At 40.4% G+C, this 21,522-nt stretch overlaps 1 protein-coding gene across 1 annotated transcript in view; it reads right to left on the reverse strand.

The window, feature by feature from the left end:
* Positions 1–21,522, reverse strand: part of LOC149080388 (acetyl-coenzyme A synthetase, cytoplasmic-like) — a 1,034,375-nt gene that overhangs the window by 57,186 nt on the left and 955,667 nt on the right. Inside the window, exon 16 of the mRNA XM_089239527.1 lies at positions 11,479–11,524. Coding sequence (XP_089095653.1) covers positions 11,479–11,524 — 46 coding nt within the window. The remainder of the gene's footprint in view (positions 1–11,478; positions 11,525–21,522) is intronic.

Raw genomic sequence — 21,522 nt, forward strand, 5'->3', positions numbered from 1 at the left:
TTATATATGAGAATTGCATTTGAAGACAATTAATGTATTTGTAAATGTATATAATTAATGTATTTGTAAATGTATATAATTAATGTATTTGTAAATGTATATAATTAATGTATTTGTAAATGTATATAATTAATGTATTTGTAAATGTATATAATTAATGTATTTGTAAATGTATATAATTAATGTATTTGTAAATGTATATAATTAATGTATTTGTAAATGTATATAATTAATGTAATTTAATTAATTGCGGTCGGCAACGCCTATATAACACAACGAGTGTCTGGCATAGTTGTTAGATCGGTTACTGTTGCTACAATGGCAGGTTATCAAGATTTAAGTGAGTTTGAACGTGGTGTTATAGTCGGCGCACGAGAGATGGGACATAGCATGTCCGAGGTAGCGATGAAATTTGGATTTTCACGTACGACCATTTCACGAGTGTACCGTGAATATCGGGAATCCGGTAAAAAATTAAATCTACGACATCGCTGCGGCCGGAAAAAGATCAAGCAAGAACGGGACCAACGACGACTGACGAGAATCATTAAACGTGACAGACGTGCAACCCTTCCGCAAATTGCTGCAGATTTCAATGCTGGGCCATCAACAAGTGTCAGCGTGCGAACCATTCAACGAAACATCATCGATATGGGCTTTCGGAGCCGAAGGCGCACTCGTGTACCCTTGATGACTGCACGTCACCGGCATTGGACTGTTGAGGACTGGAGACACGTTGCCTGGTCTGACGAGTCTCGGTTCCAATTGCTTCGAGCTGATGGACGTGTACGGGTATGGAGACAACCTCATGAATCCATGGACCCTACATGTCAACAGTGGACTGTTCAAGCTGGTGGAGGCTCTGTGATGGTATGGGGCGTGTGCAGTTGGCGTGATATGGGACCCCTGATACGTCTAGATACGTCCAGAATTGCTACAAAGTGGCTCCAGGAACACTCTTCTGACTTTAGACACTTCCGCTGGCCACCTAAATCCCCAGACATGAACATTATTGAACATATCTGGGATGTCTTGCAACGTGCTGTTCAGGAGAGATCTCCACTCCCTCTTACTCCTACGGATTTATGGACAGTCCTGCAGGATTCATGGTGTCAATTACCTCCAGCACTTTTTCAGACATTAGTCGAGTCCATGTCACGTCGTGTTGCGGCACTTCTGCGTGCTCGCGGGCACCCTACAGGATATTAGGCAGGTGTACCACTTTTTTTTGGCTCTTCAGTGTACATTTCTCGTTGTCGGAAATTTTGAAAGGCTTGAAGTTGGTGGGAAACGGTCCATGGCCCGAGTAGAAGATGTCTTTTCCCTACTCCAGTAACGTTCTTTCCACTGGACTTTTGGGATGACTCTATGAATAAGCCGTCCGTTTGTTTTTGGATCATTCCATTGCTTCTGCCATTCCACTATTGTCTGCCCTTTAATTATTCTTTTGGCCGTTGCCGCAGGGATCTTCTACTCCTGGGACGTTGTCTCCAGTTTCGTCGCTTCCCGCGCCAACTGATCCGCCTCCTCGTTTCCACGTTCGCCCACATGGCCTCTCACCCACATCAGTGCTACATTCCTCCTCTCTTTCAGTATTCTTCTTATGGCTATAGCATCTTCGTGTCTTGTTAAAGGGTCCTTGATAGCTTCCAAGCTTGATTTACTGTCTGAATATATGGTCATCTTCTCCAAATTATCCTCCCGTTGTTCCATTGCTTTTCGGATCGCCCACAGCTCTGCTTGAAATACCGTGCATTCCTCTCTGTTTCTTTCTCTAGGACTTGACTCTTTCACCCCCGTACGCTGCTCCTGTTCCACTATCCGTCTTGGACCCATCCGTAAATATTGTCCTTCTCTCGTATGAGATGGCTTCTTCTCGCTCCGTCGTTACGACCTGCTGCTCCTGGATTTCATTAGCTGGGTGGTCACCCCATCCTATAGCTCTTCCCTCCACCTCCTCTGGTACTATCAGCCTTTCTGCAACTGTCACCCTTCACGTTGAGTCTGGATATTCTCGCTGATTTGACGAGAATACGAAGTCAGTATACAAACTCAGGAGGGGGGGGGGTACTCCTGCTATGCTCTGCATTGCCGCCGTCGATATTTGGTGATACGCCCTTGTCATAAAGAACAGGAAACATCTGTGGATGGTATCGAGCTGTCTTTTCATTTTCTCTGTCGGTTTAGCTTACCATGCGGCTGCTCCATACGTTACTGTCTTGGTTGCCATCTGGTCATAGAGATACTCTCCTCTCATCCTCTCGTTAATTCCCCATCTTTGACCTGCTATGGCCATCATCTTCTGTAGGTTTGCATTGGCCTCTTTTTCCTTGCTGTCGAAGATGTGGAATCCAATTCAGGTCGCTGTCGATCAGCACCCCAAGGTATTTCATTTCTTTTCTCCATGTGAGTCTCTGTTTCTCATCCAGATGTTATGCCGCTTGTCTCGTGTGCTAAACCACATGTAACCCCTTTTGTCGAGTGCTGGCTCTCGACAATCCATCCATGTTGCAATTGTCTCCAGCGCTTCTCCAACTGTTTCCGCTACATCATCCCATCTGGGCTCCGAGATTAACAGCAGTAGGTCGTCTGTGAATGCTTGTACTCTGACCCCCCTCCCTCCACCTTTCTTTTAGCAGCTCATCCATCGTTATATTCCGCATAAGGGGGCCAGAGCATGATCCCTGTGGGCATCCTCTTGTCTGTGCATGCTCCACTGTCTCTCCTTCTACCTCCATCAGAACTTTCAGAACAAGAGAGCTTTCAGTGTCAGCTTCAGCACTGTTGGTATCGGCAGTTGCTGGATTATTTTCCGGAGATTTCCGTAACGAAGAGCATTGAATGCCCCCCTTGATGTCAGCTGATATTAATACCGTATGCTCTTGTCTCGCTCTTCTTTCTCGTAGACTGTCTATTATATCACACAACGCCTCGTCCGCCGACCTCCCCATCCGGAATCCGTACTGGTTTGGATGCAAAAAATTTTACTTGTCCAGGTGATAGACAGTCCTAGTCACCAGTATTCTTTCCAGAATTTTTCCCGTATGGGATAGTAGTGTCACCGGGCGGTACGATTCCAACTTTTCTTGTTCCTTCCCTGTCTTGGGCATCAATACTATCTTTCCAATCTTGAAAATCCTCGGTATGCTACCCAGATCCAGGCACTTGTTATATAACTCAGTGAGCAATCCCGGGTATTCCTCGTGAATCTTTTTGAGCATTGGTATTGTTATCCCATCTGGGCCTGGCGCTTTTTTGTTTCCAGTTTTATTCAGCGATCTCTGGATCTCTTTCTCCGTTATCCTTGGCTCCGTCCTTCCCTGATGTTGACCATGTTCTGCTGTCTCCTGTCCTCTCTCTCTGTTCTGCTCTTCTTCATCTATCGGGTAGAGTCTTTGGAGTTGGTGTTCCAATGCCTCTTCCATGTTCTCTGCCTACTCTCCCATTAGAACCTGGGCCGTAGACCTCATTGTCTTGACTGTCGCATGATATACGTTCCCGAATGGGTCTACCGCTTTCGCACATAACTCCCTCTATTCTTCCGTCTTAGTTCGTCTTATCAACCCATTGTATATCGCTGTCTGTTTTAGGAATTCTACCCTATATTCTATCTTTCTCTCTTCCGAGGCTCTCTTCCATCTTCGGAGTATGGCTCTCAGAAGCTTCCTCTGTACATCTAGCTCTTGGGTTCACCACGGTGCCCTCCTTTTTCTCGGTGCCTCTCTGGTTGCTGGGGTCCTAACCGCCGTCTGCTTTATCACCTCCGTTATTTGTTCAGTTATTCTGTCCAGTTGATCTACATTTCCGATTTTCTTGATATTGTCTATCATCTGTTGTGTCCTGCATTTGAGCTTTTTTTGCGAAGTTATTGATCCTTCTGATAGACGTACTATACGTTCTTCTGTGTGGGCTTGGTTTCTCTTTCCCCCACCAGAAGTGCAGATACTTATGTAAACTTCCAGTGATTTCATTTCCTACGCTCCATCCGCTCAATTCCCCTGCTTTACTGCTCATCGTTAAGTCCGGCCATCCCTCTCGTCCGTCAAGGTCGTATGTCGGTGTTGTATTCCCTCTGTTGAATACTTCAAGACCCATAGTCTCCATAGTCATGTCGTGGATTGCTCTTCCACTGTCGTCACTTTTTTTGTACCACCACTCCTCGTGATGACCATTGGGGTCGGCTCCTGTGATCACTGGTACTCCTTTACTCCTCCTTACCGTCTCCTTTATTTCGTCGAGTGCCAGTTCCTCGTATGGAGATGAGTAGCAGCTAGATAATGTTATCTCCTTTCCTCTAACCCGCACCCTAACTGTGGCTGAGTGTTCTCCAATTTTGACGGTTGCTCCCTGCATCTTCTTGTTGGCTATGATGATCGCCGCTTTCAGGTTCTTTGAGGACCATACTTTCCACTCCTGTGGGATTCCTCTGACCGCTCCTTTATACTTCCAAGGTTCTTGCACCAATATAACGTCGACTCTCATGGCTGCAGCATTGTGAGCCATTTGTACCATTGCTCCTCTCGCTCTGTCAGCATTGAATTGTAGGAACCTGATCCCTTGTTTTTCTGGTTCCTCTAGTGGCACAGCCTCTGTGCCGTGTTGTGTCATCGTTCTGTGAAAAAGATTATAAAAAACGAACAAATTTCAACAGTGCCTGTTGTCTCTCTTCTCAACTCATCGTTGTTACCTCCTGCCTCTCCATGTCACTGTTCTGACCGGGCTTTCTCTTTCTTTTAACTCCTGGCGTCTGGTTTCTGTCACGACCGTCACTTTGTCAGCTCTGAAACTCTCCTGCGTTACTCCCGATCCGTTTTTTCTTCCTGGGATCTGCACCGTTAGTGCGGGTACCTCTCCTCCTTGGGCACTTTTTTTTTCATGTCCATGAAACTCTTCTTTCCACTTCTCTGTCCGGTCTCGAAGCTGCGGCTCTTCTTCCCTCACTTACTCCTGTTCCTCTGGATTCCTGGTTTTTGATTCTAATGACCCTTTCCGGTCTTCATTTCCATTTCATTGGTGCCCTCATATTCGAGAAGTTGCCCCCCTCCTCTCGTCCATCGGGGTCTTCTTCCTTTATTATACTCTGTCCGGCTCTTGCTCTCCACCTCCTTCCTTTGGATTCTTTCCGACATTCTTGGCCCTCTCTGAGGCCTCCCGGTTGCTCTTCGGTACACCGGGCACGATATCGCCGATGCGCTGTGCCTCACATCATTCCTGGTGCCCTTTTGTTGGTTACTCCATAAACAGTTAATACATCGCATCCTTTCATTATGGAAGGCTATCGTTTCATGCTAATCTGCACATCTGGCACATCTTGGATCGACATTGGTGCACCTCCTTGCATGATGCGTCATTGCCTGACACCGCAAGCATCTGGGTGTGAACAACTTCACCCTCACTCTTTTTTTCCCAATCCACATCTCGCCCCTCCTCAGTGTCTCAGCCAAGGCTCTATTCGCTCTCACCTCCACCACAATATGTCTCCCCTCCTCCACCTTTGCCCTCAACTGGAATTTGTAAAATACTTCCTCTGCCTCCTGTCCTAGTACTCTTGCAATGCCATCCGTCAGCTTCTGAATATTCTCCTGTCTTTAACCATGATATGTTCCCTCCTTGGTTTTGGGGGCCTAAGCGCCATCATCTCATTCAAATCACTCATCTCTGCCACCTTCCTGGGGAGTTCCTTGGCATCCTCCGCACTACTCAAATCCACCGCACAGCCCCTCTGTATACTCATGATTCTCACTATCCTTCCTTTCAGGTTCAACCTCTCTGCACTTGCCCTAAACAGCTTTGGGAACTCTCCTTTGTCCTCCTCGTGTCTTGGCAACATCAACACGGTGTAGATCTTTTCCCCTTCTTTCATGGCTCTGGCATACGAGGGGCCTTCTGACTCACTCTGTGTGTCTGGGGTCTGCATTGCCATGTTTAGTAACCTCCTCTGGATATCCGTCATCCCTTCCGACTGCGGCTCCCTCCTTTCTCTTCTAGTATCCTCTCTGTGGAAGTCCGCCCATCTCACTCTTTTCACCTTAGTTCTTGCTGACGGCTCCTCTCGGTTCTCTTCCAATATTTCTCCTTCCTCTATCTCCTCCTCACATCCTCTCTCCCCGGGTTTTGATTTGGGCCTCGCTCCCATTCTCATCCACTGCTCATTGTCTGGTGTCTTCTCTTCCGTCTGCTGTGATCCCTAACTCCTTCCCTAACCCGTGGGTCTTCTCTCTCCTCCGGTTGGGCATCACAGTTGTCTGCATCATTAGTATTCGTTCTGTCCACCTGCTCTCCGCCTGCTTTTCTCTCTTCCTTGGTCTGCACCTCTGGCTTCTCCGGCTCCTTAATCTCCATCAGTCTCACCTGCCTATTCCTATCTCTTTCCCAAATTTCACGTGGGACCTTTCTCCCCTCCATTTGGGTGCTTAATTCGACAGTTTGGGTTGCAACATCCATTCCATTCAGCCCTTCCTCTAATATGTTTCTCTCTTCCGTCTGTGTTTCCTTGTCAACCTGGATTGGAACCTCCTCCGCACCCTCCTGAACAGCTACTTCCCCTTTCTTCACCAACTCATCGACTCCTTGGTCCTTTCTGGCGTCTATTCGTGGAGTCTCCCTCGATATTTCAGACACATCAATCTCTACACGGAGGGCACTCTCTTTTCCTCCTGCCGGGGTGCTTGTCATCTTTCCTGACACATCATGTGCCTTAGCCATCATGATTGTCTCTTCAATCAGGGCCTTTACATACCCATGGCACCTCTGTGGCATCCTATATTTTGCGCTGGGTCCATATCCAGTCTTCTCTGTGATTATGTGCCACAGCTCGTTAGCCGGATCAATTTCAAACAGGTCCTTTCAGAATCTACAACTTTCCTCCGCTTTTTCGTCTTCCTCCTCTGACTCCTTCAGCCGACTTTCCTCAGACTCCGACGTCCAGCTCACCTTGAGGTATAGCGAGTCCCTTGACCCCTGCGTGACCTGTTCTTCTTCCAACGATTCCACCTCCACCGTTTTTGGTCTCACCTCTCTATCCTCTTTTTACTCTCTGTCTCCTCTTGCCTGTTTCGGAATAAAGTCTGAAGGAGAAAATGACTTCGTTGATGTCGAGAGGCTAAACGTAGGGTGTGATGAGCTCTCATTCCTCGTGTCTCCACTGCTCTCTGGATTCCATCTACGGATTTTTGATTTTCCCGATCTGGTCCTTCTTTCCTTCTTGTCTTTGACTCTCGTTTTGGTTGTCTCCCTGTATCTCTGGATTTTCATCCTTCCCGTTGCTTGTTTCTTTTTATGCATCAGCCCTCTTTTGTGCGCCTCCCCTTTTTGGTAGCTTTGGCGTCTCCATCATATACTTTTCTCTATGTTAAATTCAATAATATGCAATGCAAAAAAAAAAATGTTCGTAATCCATGTAAGTCCCTTCAAGTGCCATCTGTCGAGAACATTGTGTACTAATCACCCATGAAAGCGTACTAACGAAAATTTCTGCTTTCCAATTATAAGAGTTATGGCAACGATAAACAGGTTGAATTATAGCAAATGTTCTGATTAATGATCTCTGCTATCAAGTTTCAAAAATCGCTCACCCCTATCATGTCCAGGCGGTCCTTAAATATAGTTTAGCCTGACCGCTTGAAAACCATTGAAGTTTATATCCGGAGTTTGTGTAATCACACCATCCACTTCGAACTAATTGGAATGTTTGAATGATCTTCATACCGTTTTGAAGCTGACATTCCCGCCGACAAATCAAATGAAAAATTTACACCTTGATTCACTAAAAAATTTGAGTCATTTATAGCGGAAGATGATAACCGTCGCTAGTTGATGAAGACTGCACCGATTTAGCACGCGTGGCATTAACAATATCCAAATTTCTTTCCTACTTCACACCACCACACAAATCCACATATGCACCTTTACTCCTAGACTTAATAAACAGTAATTACGCATTTACTGCCTGCCATAACCTAATAATCACGTTTTAAAACAAAATTTTTAACAGAGCACGAAAATAAACAAACTGCCTCCATTATGACTTGACTGGACTCCCGTTATTTGCAAAGAGCAGAAAAACTAATCAAATCATATAAAATGACAACAATTACATAGAAATACTTGGATTTAATGGCGAGCTAAAAGTGCTGAAAGATTGGCGAAGTTCAAAATTAATTGTCGCCAAAATTTGTAATCGCCAATTATGTAAATACCCTTCTAGCTACAGTCGATCAAATTTGCCAAACACATCTCCATTGTACCCGCTTACGAAAGAGCCTACAATAAATCATATCAGTGTTGTGGTTAAGGAGAAATTCGGCCTTTTGTTCTCAATATACATCCCTGAAAGTTATCGTTTGCCGAAGTAGATTTTCGACGAAAATTCGGAATTGTCGAATACAAATTTTGGTGACGATTTGGTTTTTACAAAAAAAATCATATTAGGTGAGAGTACCTCTATCTATAGGATATCTGTATTTAATGGCGAACTTCAAACGTTGAGGGATCGGTGAGGTGAAAAATCGAATTGTGTCCAAAACCTACTAAAATTACTTCAACGAATGCATATTTCAGGGATATATTGCAAACAAAAGACTAAATTTCTCTTGAACTGGATCACCGATATGGTTCATTGTAAGCTCTTTCGAAAGCTGGTGCAATGGACTAGTTTTTGGTAAATGTGACCGATTGTAGCTAGAAGTTTGTCTGCATAATTGACGATTAAATATTTTGGTGACAATTCAATTTTGAATTTTGCCAATTTTTCAGAGATTGTGTGTGTGTGTGTGTTTTTCGCCATTAAAAACAGATATTTCGATGAAATTGGCATCGGCTTATAGGATGTTTTCTATTCTTTCAAAATATGTGCTTAGTTTCGTATAGGTCTCTCAGAAACTTCACAAATTTGGGTTTTTCAGACTAATTTTTTCCATGATTGATCCACCATAACTCGAATACGGTTAGAGACAAGACAGGGTTGGTAGAGTATTCCATGTTCCACATGGGCTCGTGTATCACCTCCTTTTCGTTTGACAGAACATGACACGCTCACCCTCTGTAATTTTCCAAGTAATCACTGAATATACCTTACAGGAAAGTAGGCCTACTCAAGAATCTTGCTATATTTTTAAACTATTTTGTGGATTCAGTAGCGACAGTGAGGTGATTTTTGATTTTTTTTCTCAGCTAATGTATGAGGGAGACTCAATGCATAAATACAGAAGTAATGGTCTTGTCTCTTGTGGTGTATACGGATAGTGCGTTTGCCCAGTTCGCAAATGGACTGGATTCGAATCCTTGGTGGATACCAGTAGACTTTTCTTTCCAAGTTCACCTTGGCATAATATCCAGAAAAAAGTATTTCCTGTATAATTTGTGGATAATTTGCGGATTTTGTTTTCGATGACTCTTGAGCTGGTCAACTACATGGATAATAGGAAGTCTACTACACAGGGCAGAGCAGCGACTTCAATAAAATAAAATAAATCAGTTAAATGAATAAAAAAAAAAAATCTGCGTGGAATCTCACGCGCTAGAAATGAAACTTCTAGGTCACAAATCTTCAACCTTTATCCAGTCACGAGCTTTGCCTGTACCCATAATCACAAGACGAGCGTCCTTACGGCAAGTTTAACATGAATGCATGAAATGACGATGATTTCAATCATTGAATGCAATCCTTGATTCCTCCAATATGTTTAATTGGAACGTGGATCAAATGCTCACGAGCACGAAATTGGACATAAAGGTACAGTCCCTCGAGAGTTTGCTAGGGGACCCTTGGTAAGATAATTAAAGTCTTTGTCAGGATACGCGGTCGTCTCGAGACTCGGGGAAGCAATAATTTTTATGCCTTTCAATACAAAGGCAGCGGAACGAGCGTCTTCCTTTGAAAATGACCGAACAAATACGGATTACTTCACGCCGGTTCACGCCGGCTGTGGTTTTTGCGGTTTATGTCCAACAAAGACATTTATTATCTTCAGACTTTTATTAGCAGGGCATCGAATGCGCGGAAGGGCATTCGATGGGGTAATGGGGCAAACATGGTAAATTCTTGAAACTTTTTTATATGAGAGGGGGAATATATATAGGGGGAGACTTGATGACTTAGATAGATTAGTGGTTGAGAGATGGGTCACAACGGGCTATGGTGAACCGAGAATTTTCTGATTGGACAGTGCAAAAGTGGTGTCCCTCAAGGAAGTGTCCTTGGTCCCATTCTTTTTTCACTTTTTATCGATAAACTCTTTTAGGGTATCAAATTCGCAGATGACGTAAAAGAAATGGGGGTAGTGGGAAATCCCAGCAATAGGGAGATGCTTCAGACAATTTTGAATATGAATACAGCATGGGCTAATGAATGGATCGTGACCTTTAGTACTGGTAAGTGCATGGTCGCTCATTTTGGTTCGACCAATCCACGTTTCACCTACAAATTTAATGGTATAACTATCCCGGATGCAACTAGGGTCATCAATTTGGGAATTCTCATTGACGAGCGGCTTAGGTTTTCTGAACATGTTTTAATAATGGCCAAAAAAGCGAATAGAATGCTCGGTTTCATTCTTAAAAAGATCCCTTCGCGTTCTTCTAAAGTCACTCTTCCGCTTTTCTGAGGCTTAATTCGTCCGGCACTGGAATACGCTCTAAGCGTGTTCTTGTTGTCATACAAGGCATGAGCTGTGAAGAAAGACTTGATTTCTTGAATATGTTTACATTGGAGGAACGCAGGTGTCGGGCGGGATATGATAGAAGTGTCTAAAATTTTAAACGTGATGGATAGGATGGACCATGAATTATTAATACGCAGTCAATCGACTGCTTCGACACGGGGGGGACAACAGTATTGTTTGAAAGAAACAATTCCTGGTTGTAGTGTCGCAGGGAGTTTTTCTCTGATAGGGTTAATAATAAATGGAATAGCTTACCTCCGGGGTCGTGAATTTTAACACAACTCCTGCGTTTAAAAAGAAGTTCGATAGACATAGTCGGATAAATCGACAAACTAACCATACTTATTTCTTATCGATGATAGGAGAACCATAATTTTTTTTATAGGCAGTATTGATAATACGTATATTATGTATTATCAGTTATTATTTTTTTTTTTGGTGATACATGCTTTTATACTGGGTTGCTGTGTTTTAGTTACTTGACATACATATTTTTTATGAGGATAATTTTTTCAGCCACTTCGATGGGAAGTTTGCCTGTTGTGGCCTTTGTATTTTTATTTGTTGTATAACTGTTGCGGAACAATGTCTATAGACACGTGCCGCGCGATTTTGTCTATAAGTGTGGAACTACCATTAGCTCATCTGAGTGCATTGATTTTGACTCGTACGAAATAAATAATCATATAAACTATTCTTCCCTTCGTGCCCTTGAAATTTTAATTAACTTTGTTTCTATTTTGTTGAAAGCTACATAACTTTTTTTTTCTGTCATTAGTGGAAGCAAAGAAACGTGGTCAGCAAAAATCAAGATCACCTTTATCTTTCAATTCCTTCTCAAGCAGATCATTGAAAACTTCGTCCTGAAAGATATTAAAAAATAACAATTGAGATGAACGTTTCAGAGTGCACACGACAATTTTTTTTCAATGTGCGCACTCACACACACACACACACAAAATAGAATACAGTGGAACTTTCCAATAACGGAGACTTCCCAATAGCGAATATCTCCCGTTAAAAAGGGTACATTTGAAGCCTGTGGAATTCAATATATTTCGCAAGGTGTCATGACAATTCAGCTCGGGACAATTTAGCGCAGTGAGTGTGTTTTGTAAATAAAAATTGGAGCTCGTGTTTAGTGCACACGAGCTCCAAGGTAAGCTCTAGATATTCGTTGCCTCTGTAGTCTAGTGCGTTCACCCGGAAAGTGAAACGTGGGTTCGATTCCCCGGAGGCGCAGTTGAATTTTCCCTCTTTCCTAAAGATATCTTCACATCAGCCAGCTGTTAAAAATCTTCGTATGGACAGCAGAGAGTGACATCATCCTCGGATAAGTTGCGATCTGGTGGCATTGTCAGCAATTGTGAGTTTTGGCCTGAGTAAGGTCCGACCGAAGAAGTTCGGTCGGAAAAGAAGTTCATTTAAAGAACCGCGAGGGCTCATATTGCCAGCTCCTGTTGGCTACTAATGAACCGTGATGAACCGCGAATTGCGGAAATTCAAGTGAACCGTTTCCCGTTGGACACCTTCTGTAATTGGTCGGAAATCACCCGTGAGTCGCTTTTCACAAATGTTGCTTCCCCAGTAGCACATCGACATATCTATCAATCATATCGTTATACATCGAAATGTCAGAGGAATACCAGCGTTCATAACTGTGATATAGAACGATCTCGTCCTATATGGTGATCAATTGATATCAATTGATCAAGTCTTTAATTTTTCAGTCGAATATGTATTTTATTCCATGTGAATAATCTTTGCTTTGAAGGACAACTTGGGACAATAAATTATTTTAATATAGTTTGAAATACATAGATCTACATTGTGAACCTGACAAACATCTATATTAGATTCACGATATAGACCTCTGACATAGATTTATCTTAGAAGACATAGATCTATATCCTGGATCTCACATGGATCTATATCGTGAATCTGATATATATCTTTGTCAGGTTCACGCGATATAGACCTGATATAGATCTATCATAGAAAACAAAGATCTATATCCTGAACATGTATAGATCTATATCGTGACCCTGACAAAGATATATATCAGATACACAATGTGCTGATATATCAACATATTGTGTGCCTTCAAATGAAAATTTGGAGAAAATTTAAAGTAAAGCGTACAATTTTTTGTTTGAATGGAAATTGAAAACATTTGAATAAACAATTGTTCACATGAAATTTTGATAGGGTAAATTATGTTGATATATCAAAATCATTTCATCAATTATAATTGAATCCTTACCATGTTTTACATCGCAGATGGTGGTATTTTAGGAGAAGCAAGAACTTATTCACAGTAACTTTAATTGCCACTTTATAATTGCACATAATTTTTAATTTAGAAAAATTTGCTCTTATTTTTGTTGCATGTGTGTTTTTCTTAAAATTATTTATTACTATTATTTTTTAGATGTTTTGTTAATTTTTTATCATACTTTGAGAATGAACTTTTTTGTGTTTTTTAACTTTTTATTATATAAATTAATAATGGTAAATTCCCACTATACGGTTACCGCGATTTGGCGACTTTTCTTATCGCCAAACTTTTTATATATGGTTATATATATCCATATTTGGTTACTGCCCAATGCCAAAAAATGATTAAAAACGTGGGAATAAAAAAATAATATATATTATAATAATAATTGTTATTTAATCAATAAAAATCAATAAACACCTATAGGCCATACTTCGTACGGCGCGTGCCTGGGACGGCTCGCCACCCGCGTTCTTATTTGCGACTGAAACAAAAACCGTAGTATTTGCGACCGAAGCCAAGGCCAAGGAGGGCATCAAAGGGAGGATAAGTTGAAGGAAGATGTAGCAAGAGGTGATTTACAGCACTCAACGTGTCAGAAGTATCTCAGGGAAAGGATTGCACACCATTCAATTTAACGGACTAGGAGCGTATGATTTCTCGTTAAATACGATTTTACTTTTGAGACTAAATAGCTGCAATGTTTTACTGTAACATCATAAATATCGTCGATAGTAACGGAATAAAATATTTACACTATTTTTGATGTATAGATCTTTCGTATCGTGAATTTTTTGTTCATTTCTGGTGGAATCTCCATTGGGTCCGTTAAATTGGGGTTTGTTGTTTCTTATTGGGGGAAATTAATTCCATAGTGCAATGCTTCAGATAAACTTGAGGTATATTATAACACCTATCACTAAATTAAAAAGTAGGCCTAAATGAAATTTACACGTTAAGTGTAGGCCAAAAGAAAATGTTATACTTGTTAAAGATGTTATTTACATGACCTTCATTATTATAACGAGTCGCGGAATGGCAACAGTATGTCATTCCAATGGCGGCTCGGTTGTTATGGCAACTTAGGGCTCAGCTGTATGTTGAGTATTAAAGTGTCAGTTGTAGTCACGTTCGTAATGGATGTTGTCGCATCACTAAACATGGTGGCAGCGGTGGGATGTGATGCAAGTGATTATGGAATAGGAGCTGCAATGTTCCAGATGCAGCCCAGCGTAAAGGATCTTTGGAAGACCTACACGGACGAGCCTGCCGACCAGTAGCCAGCGTCTACAATTCGCTCTACCGCAGGTTCCTGAAGTCCACAAAAAGTTGCTAAAAAGGCAAAATGAGATAGCTCAGCGACATAATAGAGCATCGCAAGACCTTGCGCCATTGCATCCTGGAGCTTCAGTATGGCACCGGAACCCTCTACACCAGAGACCGATTTGGGAAAAATCCTGCGTAACAAAACAGATCGGCCAGCGCACGTATGAGATCCGTACAAATGAGGGCTCCACGTTGAGAAGAAGCAAAAAATTCATTAAACCACGTGTCCAACAAGATATGCAAATCAAGCAAACAGCTTCACAGCCAGCCTGTCATCACCAAGACAATGTGACATCCCTGACTGAGATGCAAGAGCCTGAGTACAAGCCAGAAAAAAGTGGTCCTAAATCTCCAGCAACCAAGGATGAGGTGTCACCCCAATGTCAGGTTCCAACACCATCTCAGAGCAGGGAAGAAGTCGAATTGCCGCAGCATGAACGAAGTAGCACAGCGTGAAACCATCAGCCGACGGCCGCCGCCTGTCCATGGTTTGCAGTTACCAAGTCTCGCATTCGGAGAAGGACCTGGAAGTTATATTCCTTGATATTCCTGCGAATTGGAAGTTATTTCACCGAAGATGGAGCAACTACCTCACCCTCTGTCAACTGGACAACCAGCCTGAACCGCATCGAGTAGCGCTTTTTCTCTCATGCTTAGATGACGACGCCATGCGACTCTACGGTCTGGATTTCGCTTCCGACGAAGATGATCGAAAGGTATCCGAGATCTTGGAGAAGTTTGAAGCTTTCGTGATCGGCTAGACGAATGAGACTTATGAGAGGGCGCTCTTCAATAAAAGAAGTCAAAACGAAGGTGAGTCGTTCGATAACTTCTTGGCGGCTCTTAGAAGCCAGATTAAAGTATGCGGTTATTGCGATAAATGTATGAACTCGCTACTTAGAGATAGAATTGTTGTCGGAATCCGAGATTCGAATACTTATGCAGAGCTCGTTAAGCACAGGTCTCTATCGCTTGAGAAATGCATTGATGTTTGTAGGACAGCAGACAAAGCCACACATGAGAGTACAGTCCTGAGTTCACCTGCTGAGGTACATGCAGTCAAAAAACCCATCAGAGTTTCGCAAGACCATAAAAGCTGTGAATGCAAATATTGCGGGCTTGAGCATCCGTTCAGAAAAGAATCTTGTCCTGCATGGAAGCACGTGTGCAAAAAATGCAACAGAGCTAATCATTTTGAGACCGTGTGCATGTCTATAACGGAGGGTCAGATACAAGCAAGGTGATCATCCAAAGCTAGGCGGATCCGGCAAATCGGGCACGACTCGGATGAGACTTATCCTGAACTGGAAGACGAGTATGTAGAATGTGTGTCTTCGGTAAATGCACATTCTGCACAGTGTGTTCTCCATGTCAACGGACGAAGAGTGGTGTTCCAGTTAGACACAGGGGCGTCCATCAACCTATTACCCAGGTCAAAAGTAGCACCGAATACAAATGTTTTGCCGTGTCGTCGCAAACTGAAAATGTGGAATAATTCGAAGCTTATCGCATGCGGGTCATGTAAAGCTGAGGTACATAACCCTAAGACTGGGTTGCGACACACCGTGGACTTTGTTATAGTCGACCAAGAACTGTCACCAGTCCTGGGGCTTCCCACATGTGAAGCCATGAATTTGATATCTGTACAACACAGCAATTTCATCAGAGTTGCCAATGTTATGTTGGAACCGGAACTGGAAAGCGTTTTTTCTGAAGGAGTCGGCAAATTTCCAGGACAAGTCAAGCTCAAAGTGAATCCGGAAGTTGTCCTCGTGGTCTCCCCTCCTCAAAAAAAGAATGGCAAATATTGTAAGATGGAGTTACGACGTGTCGGTTGAGTAGTCTCTCTTCGATAGGATGTGACGTGAGATCGGTCAAGAAGTGTCATATTTTGATTGCTTTGGGTGATATTTGTAATTGTTTTTGTTTGTGTTCTTGTGTGTGGGTGTGCGAATTAAGATGGATTATTTCAATGAGGTTCATTGAAAAATACTGTCAGTGTTTTGTGAACATCGTGGCTCCATGTCATTCAATGGGAAAGAATTGGTAATGTACAATATTTTTTAATCTAGTACAGCGGAAAAGTTTCAGTGGCAACCTATATTGTTTCTGTGTATGATTTGTCGGCCACATTGCGAACTTTGTAATAGTAAACTTTTCTAAGAGGATTGAGTAATATTTTCCTCAGGATGGCATTTTCAAAACTTACAAATGTTTTCCCGAAAACACCACTACGGTGCTGTGTTATATCTATGTAACGCTTAAAATTTTTATTTTAATGGTTATTAGCCATCTATTACGGACACTAGTACTATGTAAACATATATATATATATATATATATATAATTAGCAACATTTTGATAGTCAAATTGTGTATTTGGACCTATTGATTGCCATGTTGTGAATTTTTAAAAGTATTGGACACCATTACTTTGTCCATCGTGGTTCTTCCACTTCCGAATTTATATCGATAATGAGAATTTCCACATTTTTAGGCCATATTGTTAGGTATTGTGCGGGACAATGTATCTAGGCCATATTATTGTGCGGGACAATGTATATTTCCCGGGACAGAATATATTTTTTTTTTCCGACCGGAACGATATGACCCGTGTTGAACAAGTGTTTATACTCTTATAGACTTGATACCAAATCGTCTCAACGAAAAACTATCTTCTGATGCCCCTGAGGATAGTAAACTACGGTCTTTTAATTACGTGAAGTGATTGTGTATGTGTGTTGTGACAGATACCGAATTAATGAAGATGTTCCAAAAAAGAAAACTGTGATAATAGATGACTTTCCACCTCCTCTTCCACAAAGAAAGCCAAAAGAGAGGATGCAAAGGAGGGAAAAAATAAATAAAGAAAATGGAAAAGCTCAAATAGCTCAGAATATTTCTCCTGAACATCAAGGTAATGTTGAAATAGGTAAAGAAATTGATAATCAAATTTCACAAAACATGGATGAAGGCATACAAGAGAATAGTGAGAAAGAAAAAGAAAATGAAACTAAATTTTCTCAACAAGAAGTACATAAGAAAATAGTAAATGATAAAGGAAAAGAATCACCAAAGAAAGATAAAGAATTAGAGAAGAAAAGTACAGATGGTTCGAAGATGGGAAAAAATAAGGCAGCTCATAAGGGAAAAAATTTTAAAGATTAAAATAGAAGGTTAAATAGAAGAAGGTAAAAATAGAAGGTCCATTTCACTGGAACCTCAAGAAAAAGAATACATTACAGTAGAGGAGATAACATCAAATGAAGAAGATGGATCTCAAAAGGTTGAAAGAAAGAAAAAGAAACCAAAACAAAATTTTCAAGATAAAACAAATGGAAGCTTTTCTATCCTCTTATATAAAAATGAAAATTTCCCAGGAAGATTTAGATATTTGAATATCTCAGAAATATCTAGAGAATTTCAGAAAGAAATAGTCAATAGTCATCAGAAATATGCAAAATGGCAAAGCGATTGATTGTAAAAATATCATAACTTGCCAAAATATTCGCAAATTTATATTAGAAAGGAAATATCTTCGAGATCGTATATTTGTCATTAACCCAATGGAAAATGTTCTAGAGGAATATGGACAAAGACAAAACCCAAAAAAGAAATTTGCGAATCAAAGATCTGGAAATTTTCGAGATTCATATAGAGTTTATAATTCTATTTCTAGTAAAATAATTGCTCAGGGTAGACAAAAGGAAAGTTTTCAAAAATATAGATATCAAAACACCAGAGGATATTCAAATTCAAGAAATCAGCGACATCAACAAAGTATTGAACAAAAATACATAGCTGAATATAAAGCTGAAAACTTTTATCCAGTAAAAGATAAAAATCCTGCGCTTTTGATGCGCTTAAGACACAATCCGCGCACTTAATCCTGCGCTTAAAGACACAATAATTCTTCAAACAATTCCACTATCAGTTTTAACAAAATTTTTGCTCAATTTGAACAGTATATACTGTCTTCAAGACCAATACGAGACGCCATTGCAGTTGAGTGTGTAAGCATTCACGGCTGCAATCAACTTAAAAATTTCATATTAGGAAATAATTTTCTTAAGAAACATGTATACTTGGTTATCTCAAATCCAAATAAAAATACCAATATATATCAGCAGGAAAATAAATGAAGATAACAGAAGTGCAACTTTTCGGTTCGGCGAAGGTACTGTTCAATACAGAAATTAAAGCTTGGATCGTTCAGTGACTGTGTACACTTCAATAAGATAAAATAAGGACAATAAAATGGATATTCGGGTGATCCAAGTTAATTTAGATAGAGGCTCAGGTGCCTCTTATGAACTTGAACAGTGTGTCAAAGAACTTAAAATTGACATTGCTTTGATTCAAGAACCTTGGGTGTCGGTCAAAGAAAAGAAAATATTAGGATTTCCTGGAAAATGGAAAAAATGGAAATCAAGAAATAACAAGGCAGCTATATTAATAGCAAATCCTTAAATTCAGGGCACAATAGTTTCTGAAGAAGAGAACTTGGTGGCTGTCAGAATTTCAACATCTAGAGGATTAGAAATTCTGGCTAGTGCTTATTCCTCTCCATATGATAATGTGTTCAAAACTATTGCTGATATTAGAAAACTAATTGGATCTGCAGGTCATATACCTACTCATTTGGCGACAGATCTAAATGGTCACTCCACTATTTGGGGATATGATCACGATGATGTGAGAGGAAATAGCATTCTTGACATGATAATGGAATTTAACTTAAAAATCTTAAATGGAGATAATACAATTCCAACGTTCACACATAGAGATGCATTTGCTCTCTAATGCAAAAAATCCTGACCTTCCAAGTGAAGAGTGGGGGAGGAAGTTTCATTAAGTAATCATAAATATATCAATTTCTGGTTGAGAGCAGGTATGCCAGAAAACAGTACTGTTATGTACAGTAACTCACAAAGAAGATTGAAAATCTTTATTCAAAAAATTAAACCAAAAATGAATAAATGGATTCAAACTATTAAAAATTTTACAGGGAAAAGTTCTCTCAACAAAGTCACTGAAGAAGCAATGAAAGGCATCAAGGAAATAGCTGACGAAACACTAAGAAAATCAACTAATAGTGCTTCTTAGTGGAATCAAGAATTAAGCACAGCTAGGAAAAGATTGAGAGCATTTCAAAGAAAGGTTGAAAAGGCTACGACTGAAAACAAACTGGATAGACAAATTCAGTTTAACAAAGAAAAAACTTTATATAGGAAAAAGATTAGAGCTGCTAGAAACAATGCCTGGCACAACTATTGTGAAAAAGCCGTGGATCCATTTGGGAATGTGTATCAAACAACAGTAAAGAAAAAATCATTACCACCCCAGATTGTTCTTCAGAATCCACAACAATCTCTGGAAGAAGCAGCAAGAGATCAACTTGTATACTTCCATCCGGACCCAAATAAAAGTGATGAAAATGAATGTTCACCTGATCTTTCAATAAGTTATGGTATTAGAAATAATTTTCTTCATGATAAACCTATAACTAAGAATGAAATCAAGAGATCATTGTCTAGAACTGGGAAGAAAAAAGCCCTAGGTCCAGATAAAATTACTATACCTTTGTTGCTTAAAATTAACAATATTTTTCCTGACTTTTTATTTTACCTATTCAATAGATTTTTAAATCTGCAATTTATTCCTGATATTCTTAAAACAGGAAATGTTATTTTTATTGCTAAACCCGATAAGCCAGCTGGCACATTAGATGTATTAAGACTTATTACTTTATTGCCGCATGTCGGAAAAATATTTGAGCGTATCATAATTCAAAGAACCTCTTATTTTATTGAAAGAGTATCTTATTTGCATCAATTGCAATATGGATTTAGATATGGGCGCTCAACGGAAGACGCTATTTGTGATCTTTTAGATAGAGTAAATCAATACAAGAACATTGGAAAACATGTAGCATTTATATCTTTAGATATTAAGAAGGCATTTAATAGTATTAGATACTCTAGACTTAAACAATTAATTAACAAATTACGAATTCCTAATGCACTTGCTCAACTCCTTATTAATCTTACAGAAAACCTATATGTGGCAATGGAAGTGGAGGGAAAATTTGTTAAACAATCATTACGTATGGGTCCACAAGGGTCTTGTTCGGGGCCACTAATGTGGAACCTTGTTGCGGATGAATTGCTTAAACAATGTTTGCCAGGTGGAGTACGTGTGCAAGCATTTGCCGATGATTTAATATTAATGATTGCGCACAAAACAATCAAAGGTGTGTCTGAAAAAGTCAAAGAACCTATGGTAATTGTAGATAGTTGGATGAGAAGAAATCATCTTTTTTCAACCGGCAATGGAGAAATCCAGCTATTTGTGGTTGAGTGATACTTCTAGAAGGCCAATTGTTCATCTTAGAAATGATAAAATTAAGAGAGCCACAACACTACAATACTTAGGGGTTTTAATTGATGACAAACTCAATTGGTTCGCTCATTTAAAAAAACAGAAAATAAAGGCTAACCGAACACTACAAGTTTTGGCTCATTCAGCAGGATCTAAATGGGGAATCAAATATAAACAAAGCAAAATTTTATATGAGCAGGTGGCGGTTAAAATTTTGTTATATGCTGCAGCCGTTTGGGGAGCCAATCAAAGTGTAAAACTCAGCAATCAGTTATTAGTAGCTCAAAGACCTTTTCTGTTGTACATGACAAGAGCTTACTGTACAACATCAACAGCAGCTTTACAAGTGATAGCGGGAGTCCCACCGCTGCCATTTCTAGCAGAAACTGTTGCTAAAACATCTCTTCTTACCAGATTGAATACTGATGTTAAAATTGATAATACAATAATATTTGCTAACTTATTTCAATCAAAAATCTCTGGTTTGGACTTGCATCCAGCAACAGACGTAATTAATCAGGTTCACATATTGGAAGAACAAGAACCAGTCTGTATGCGAGGAAATACAATCTTTACTGATGGGTCAAAAACTTCCTCAGGAACGGCCGCAACATGGGTAAGCTACATACGTAGATGATGTAGAGACAGCAATATGGCAGGTTAAATTAATGTATCAATATTCAGTCTTTCAAGCGGAACTTCTTGCCATAAGGAAAGCAATACAGCTAACTGCACTACAAAAGAACCCTGTAATTATTTATACTGATTGTAAATCTGGTGTTTTAGCCATATGTAATCCACTTTCAACTAGCATGGATGCAAGAACAATTAGAAAAATTTTATACCGTAACAAACATATTGCACTCAAATAGATAAG

The sequence above is a fragment of the Pholcus phalangioides genome, unplaced genomic scaffold (genome assembly GCF_987345545.1).
Source record: "Pholcus phalangioides strain wild (caught in Gottingen) unplaced genomic scaffold, Ppha-v1.0 ptg000011l_1, whole genome shotgun sequence".
In the NCBI taxonomy this organism is placed as follows: Eukaryota; Metazoa; Arthropoda; class Arachnida; order Araneae; family Pholcidae; genus Pholcus; species Pholcus phalangioides.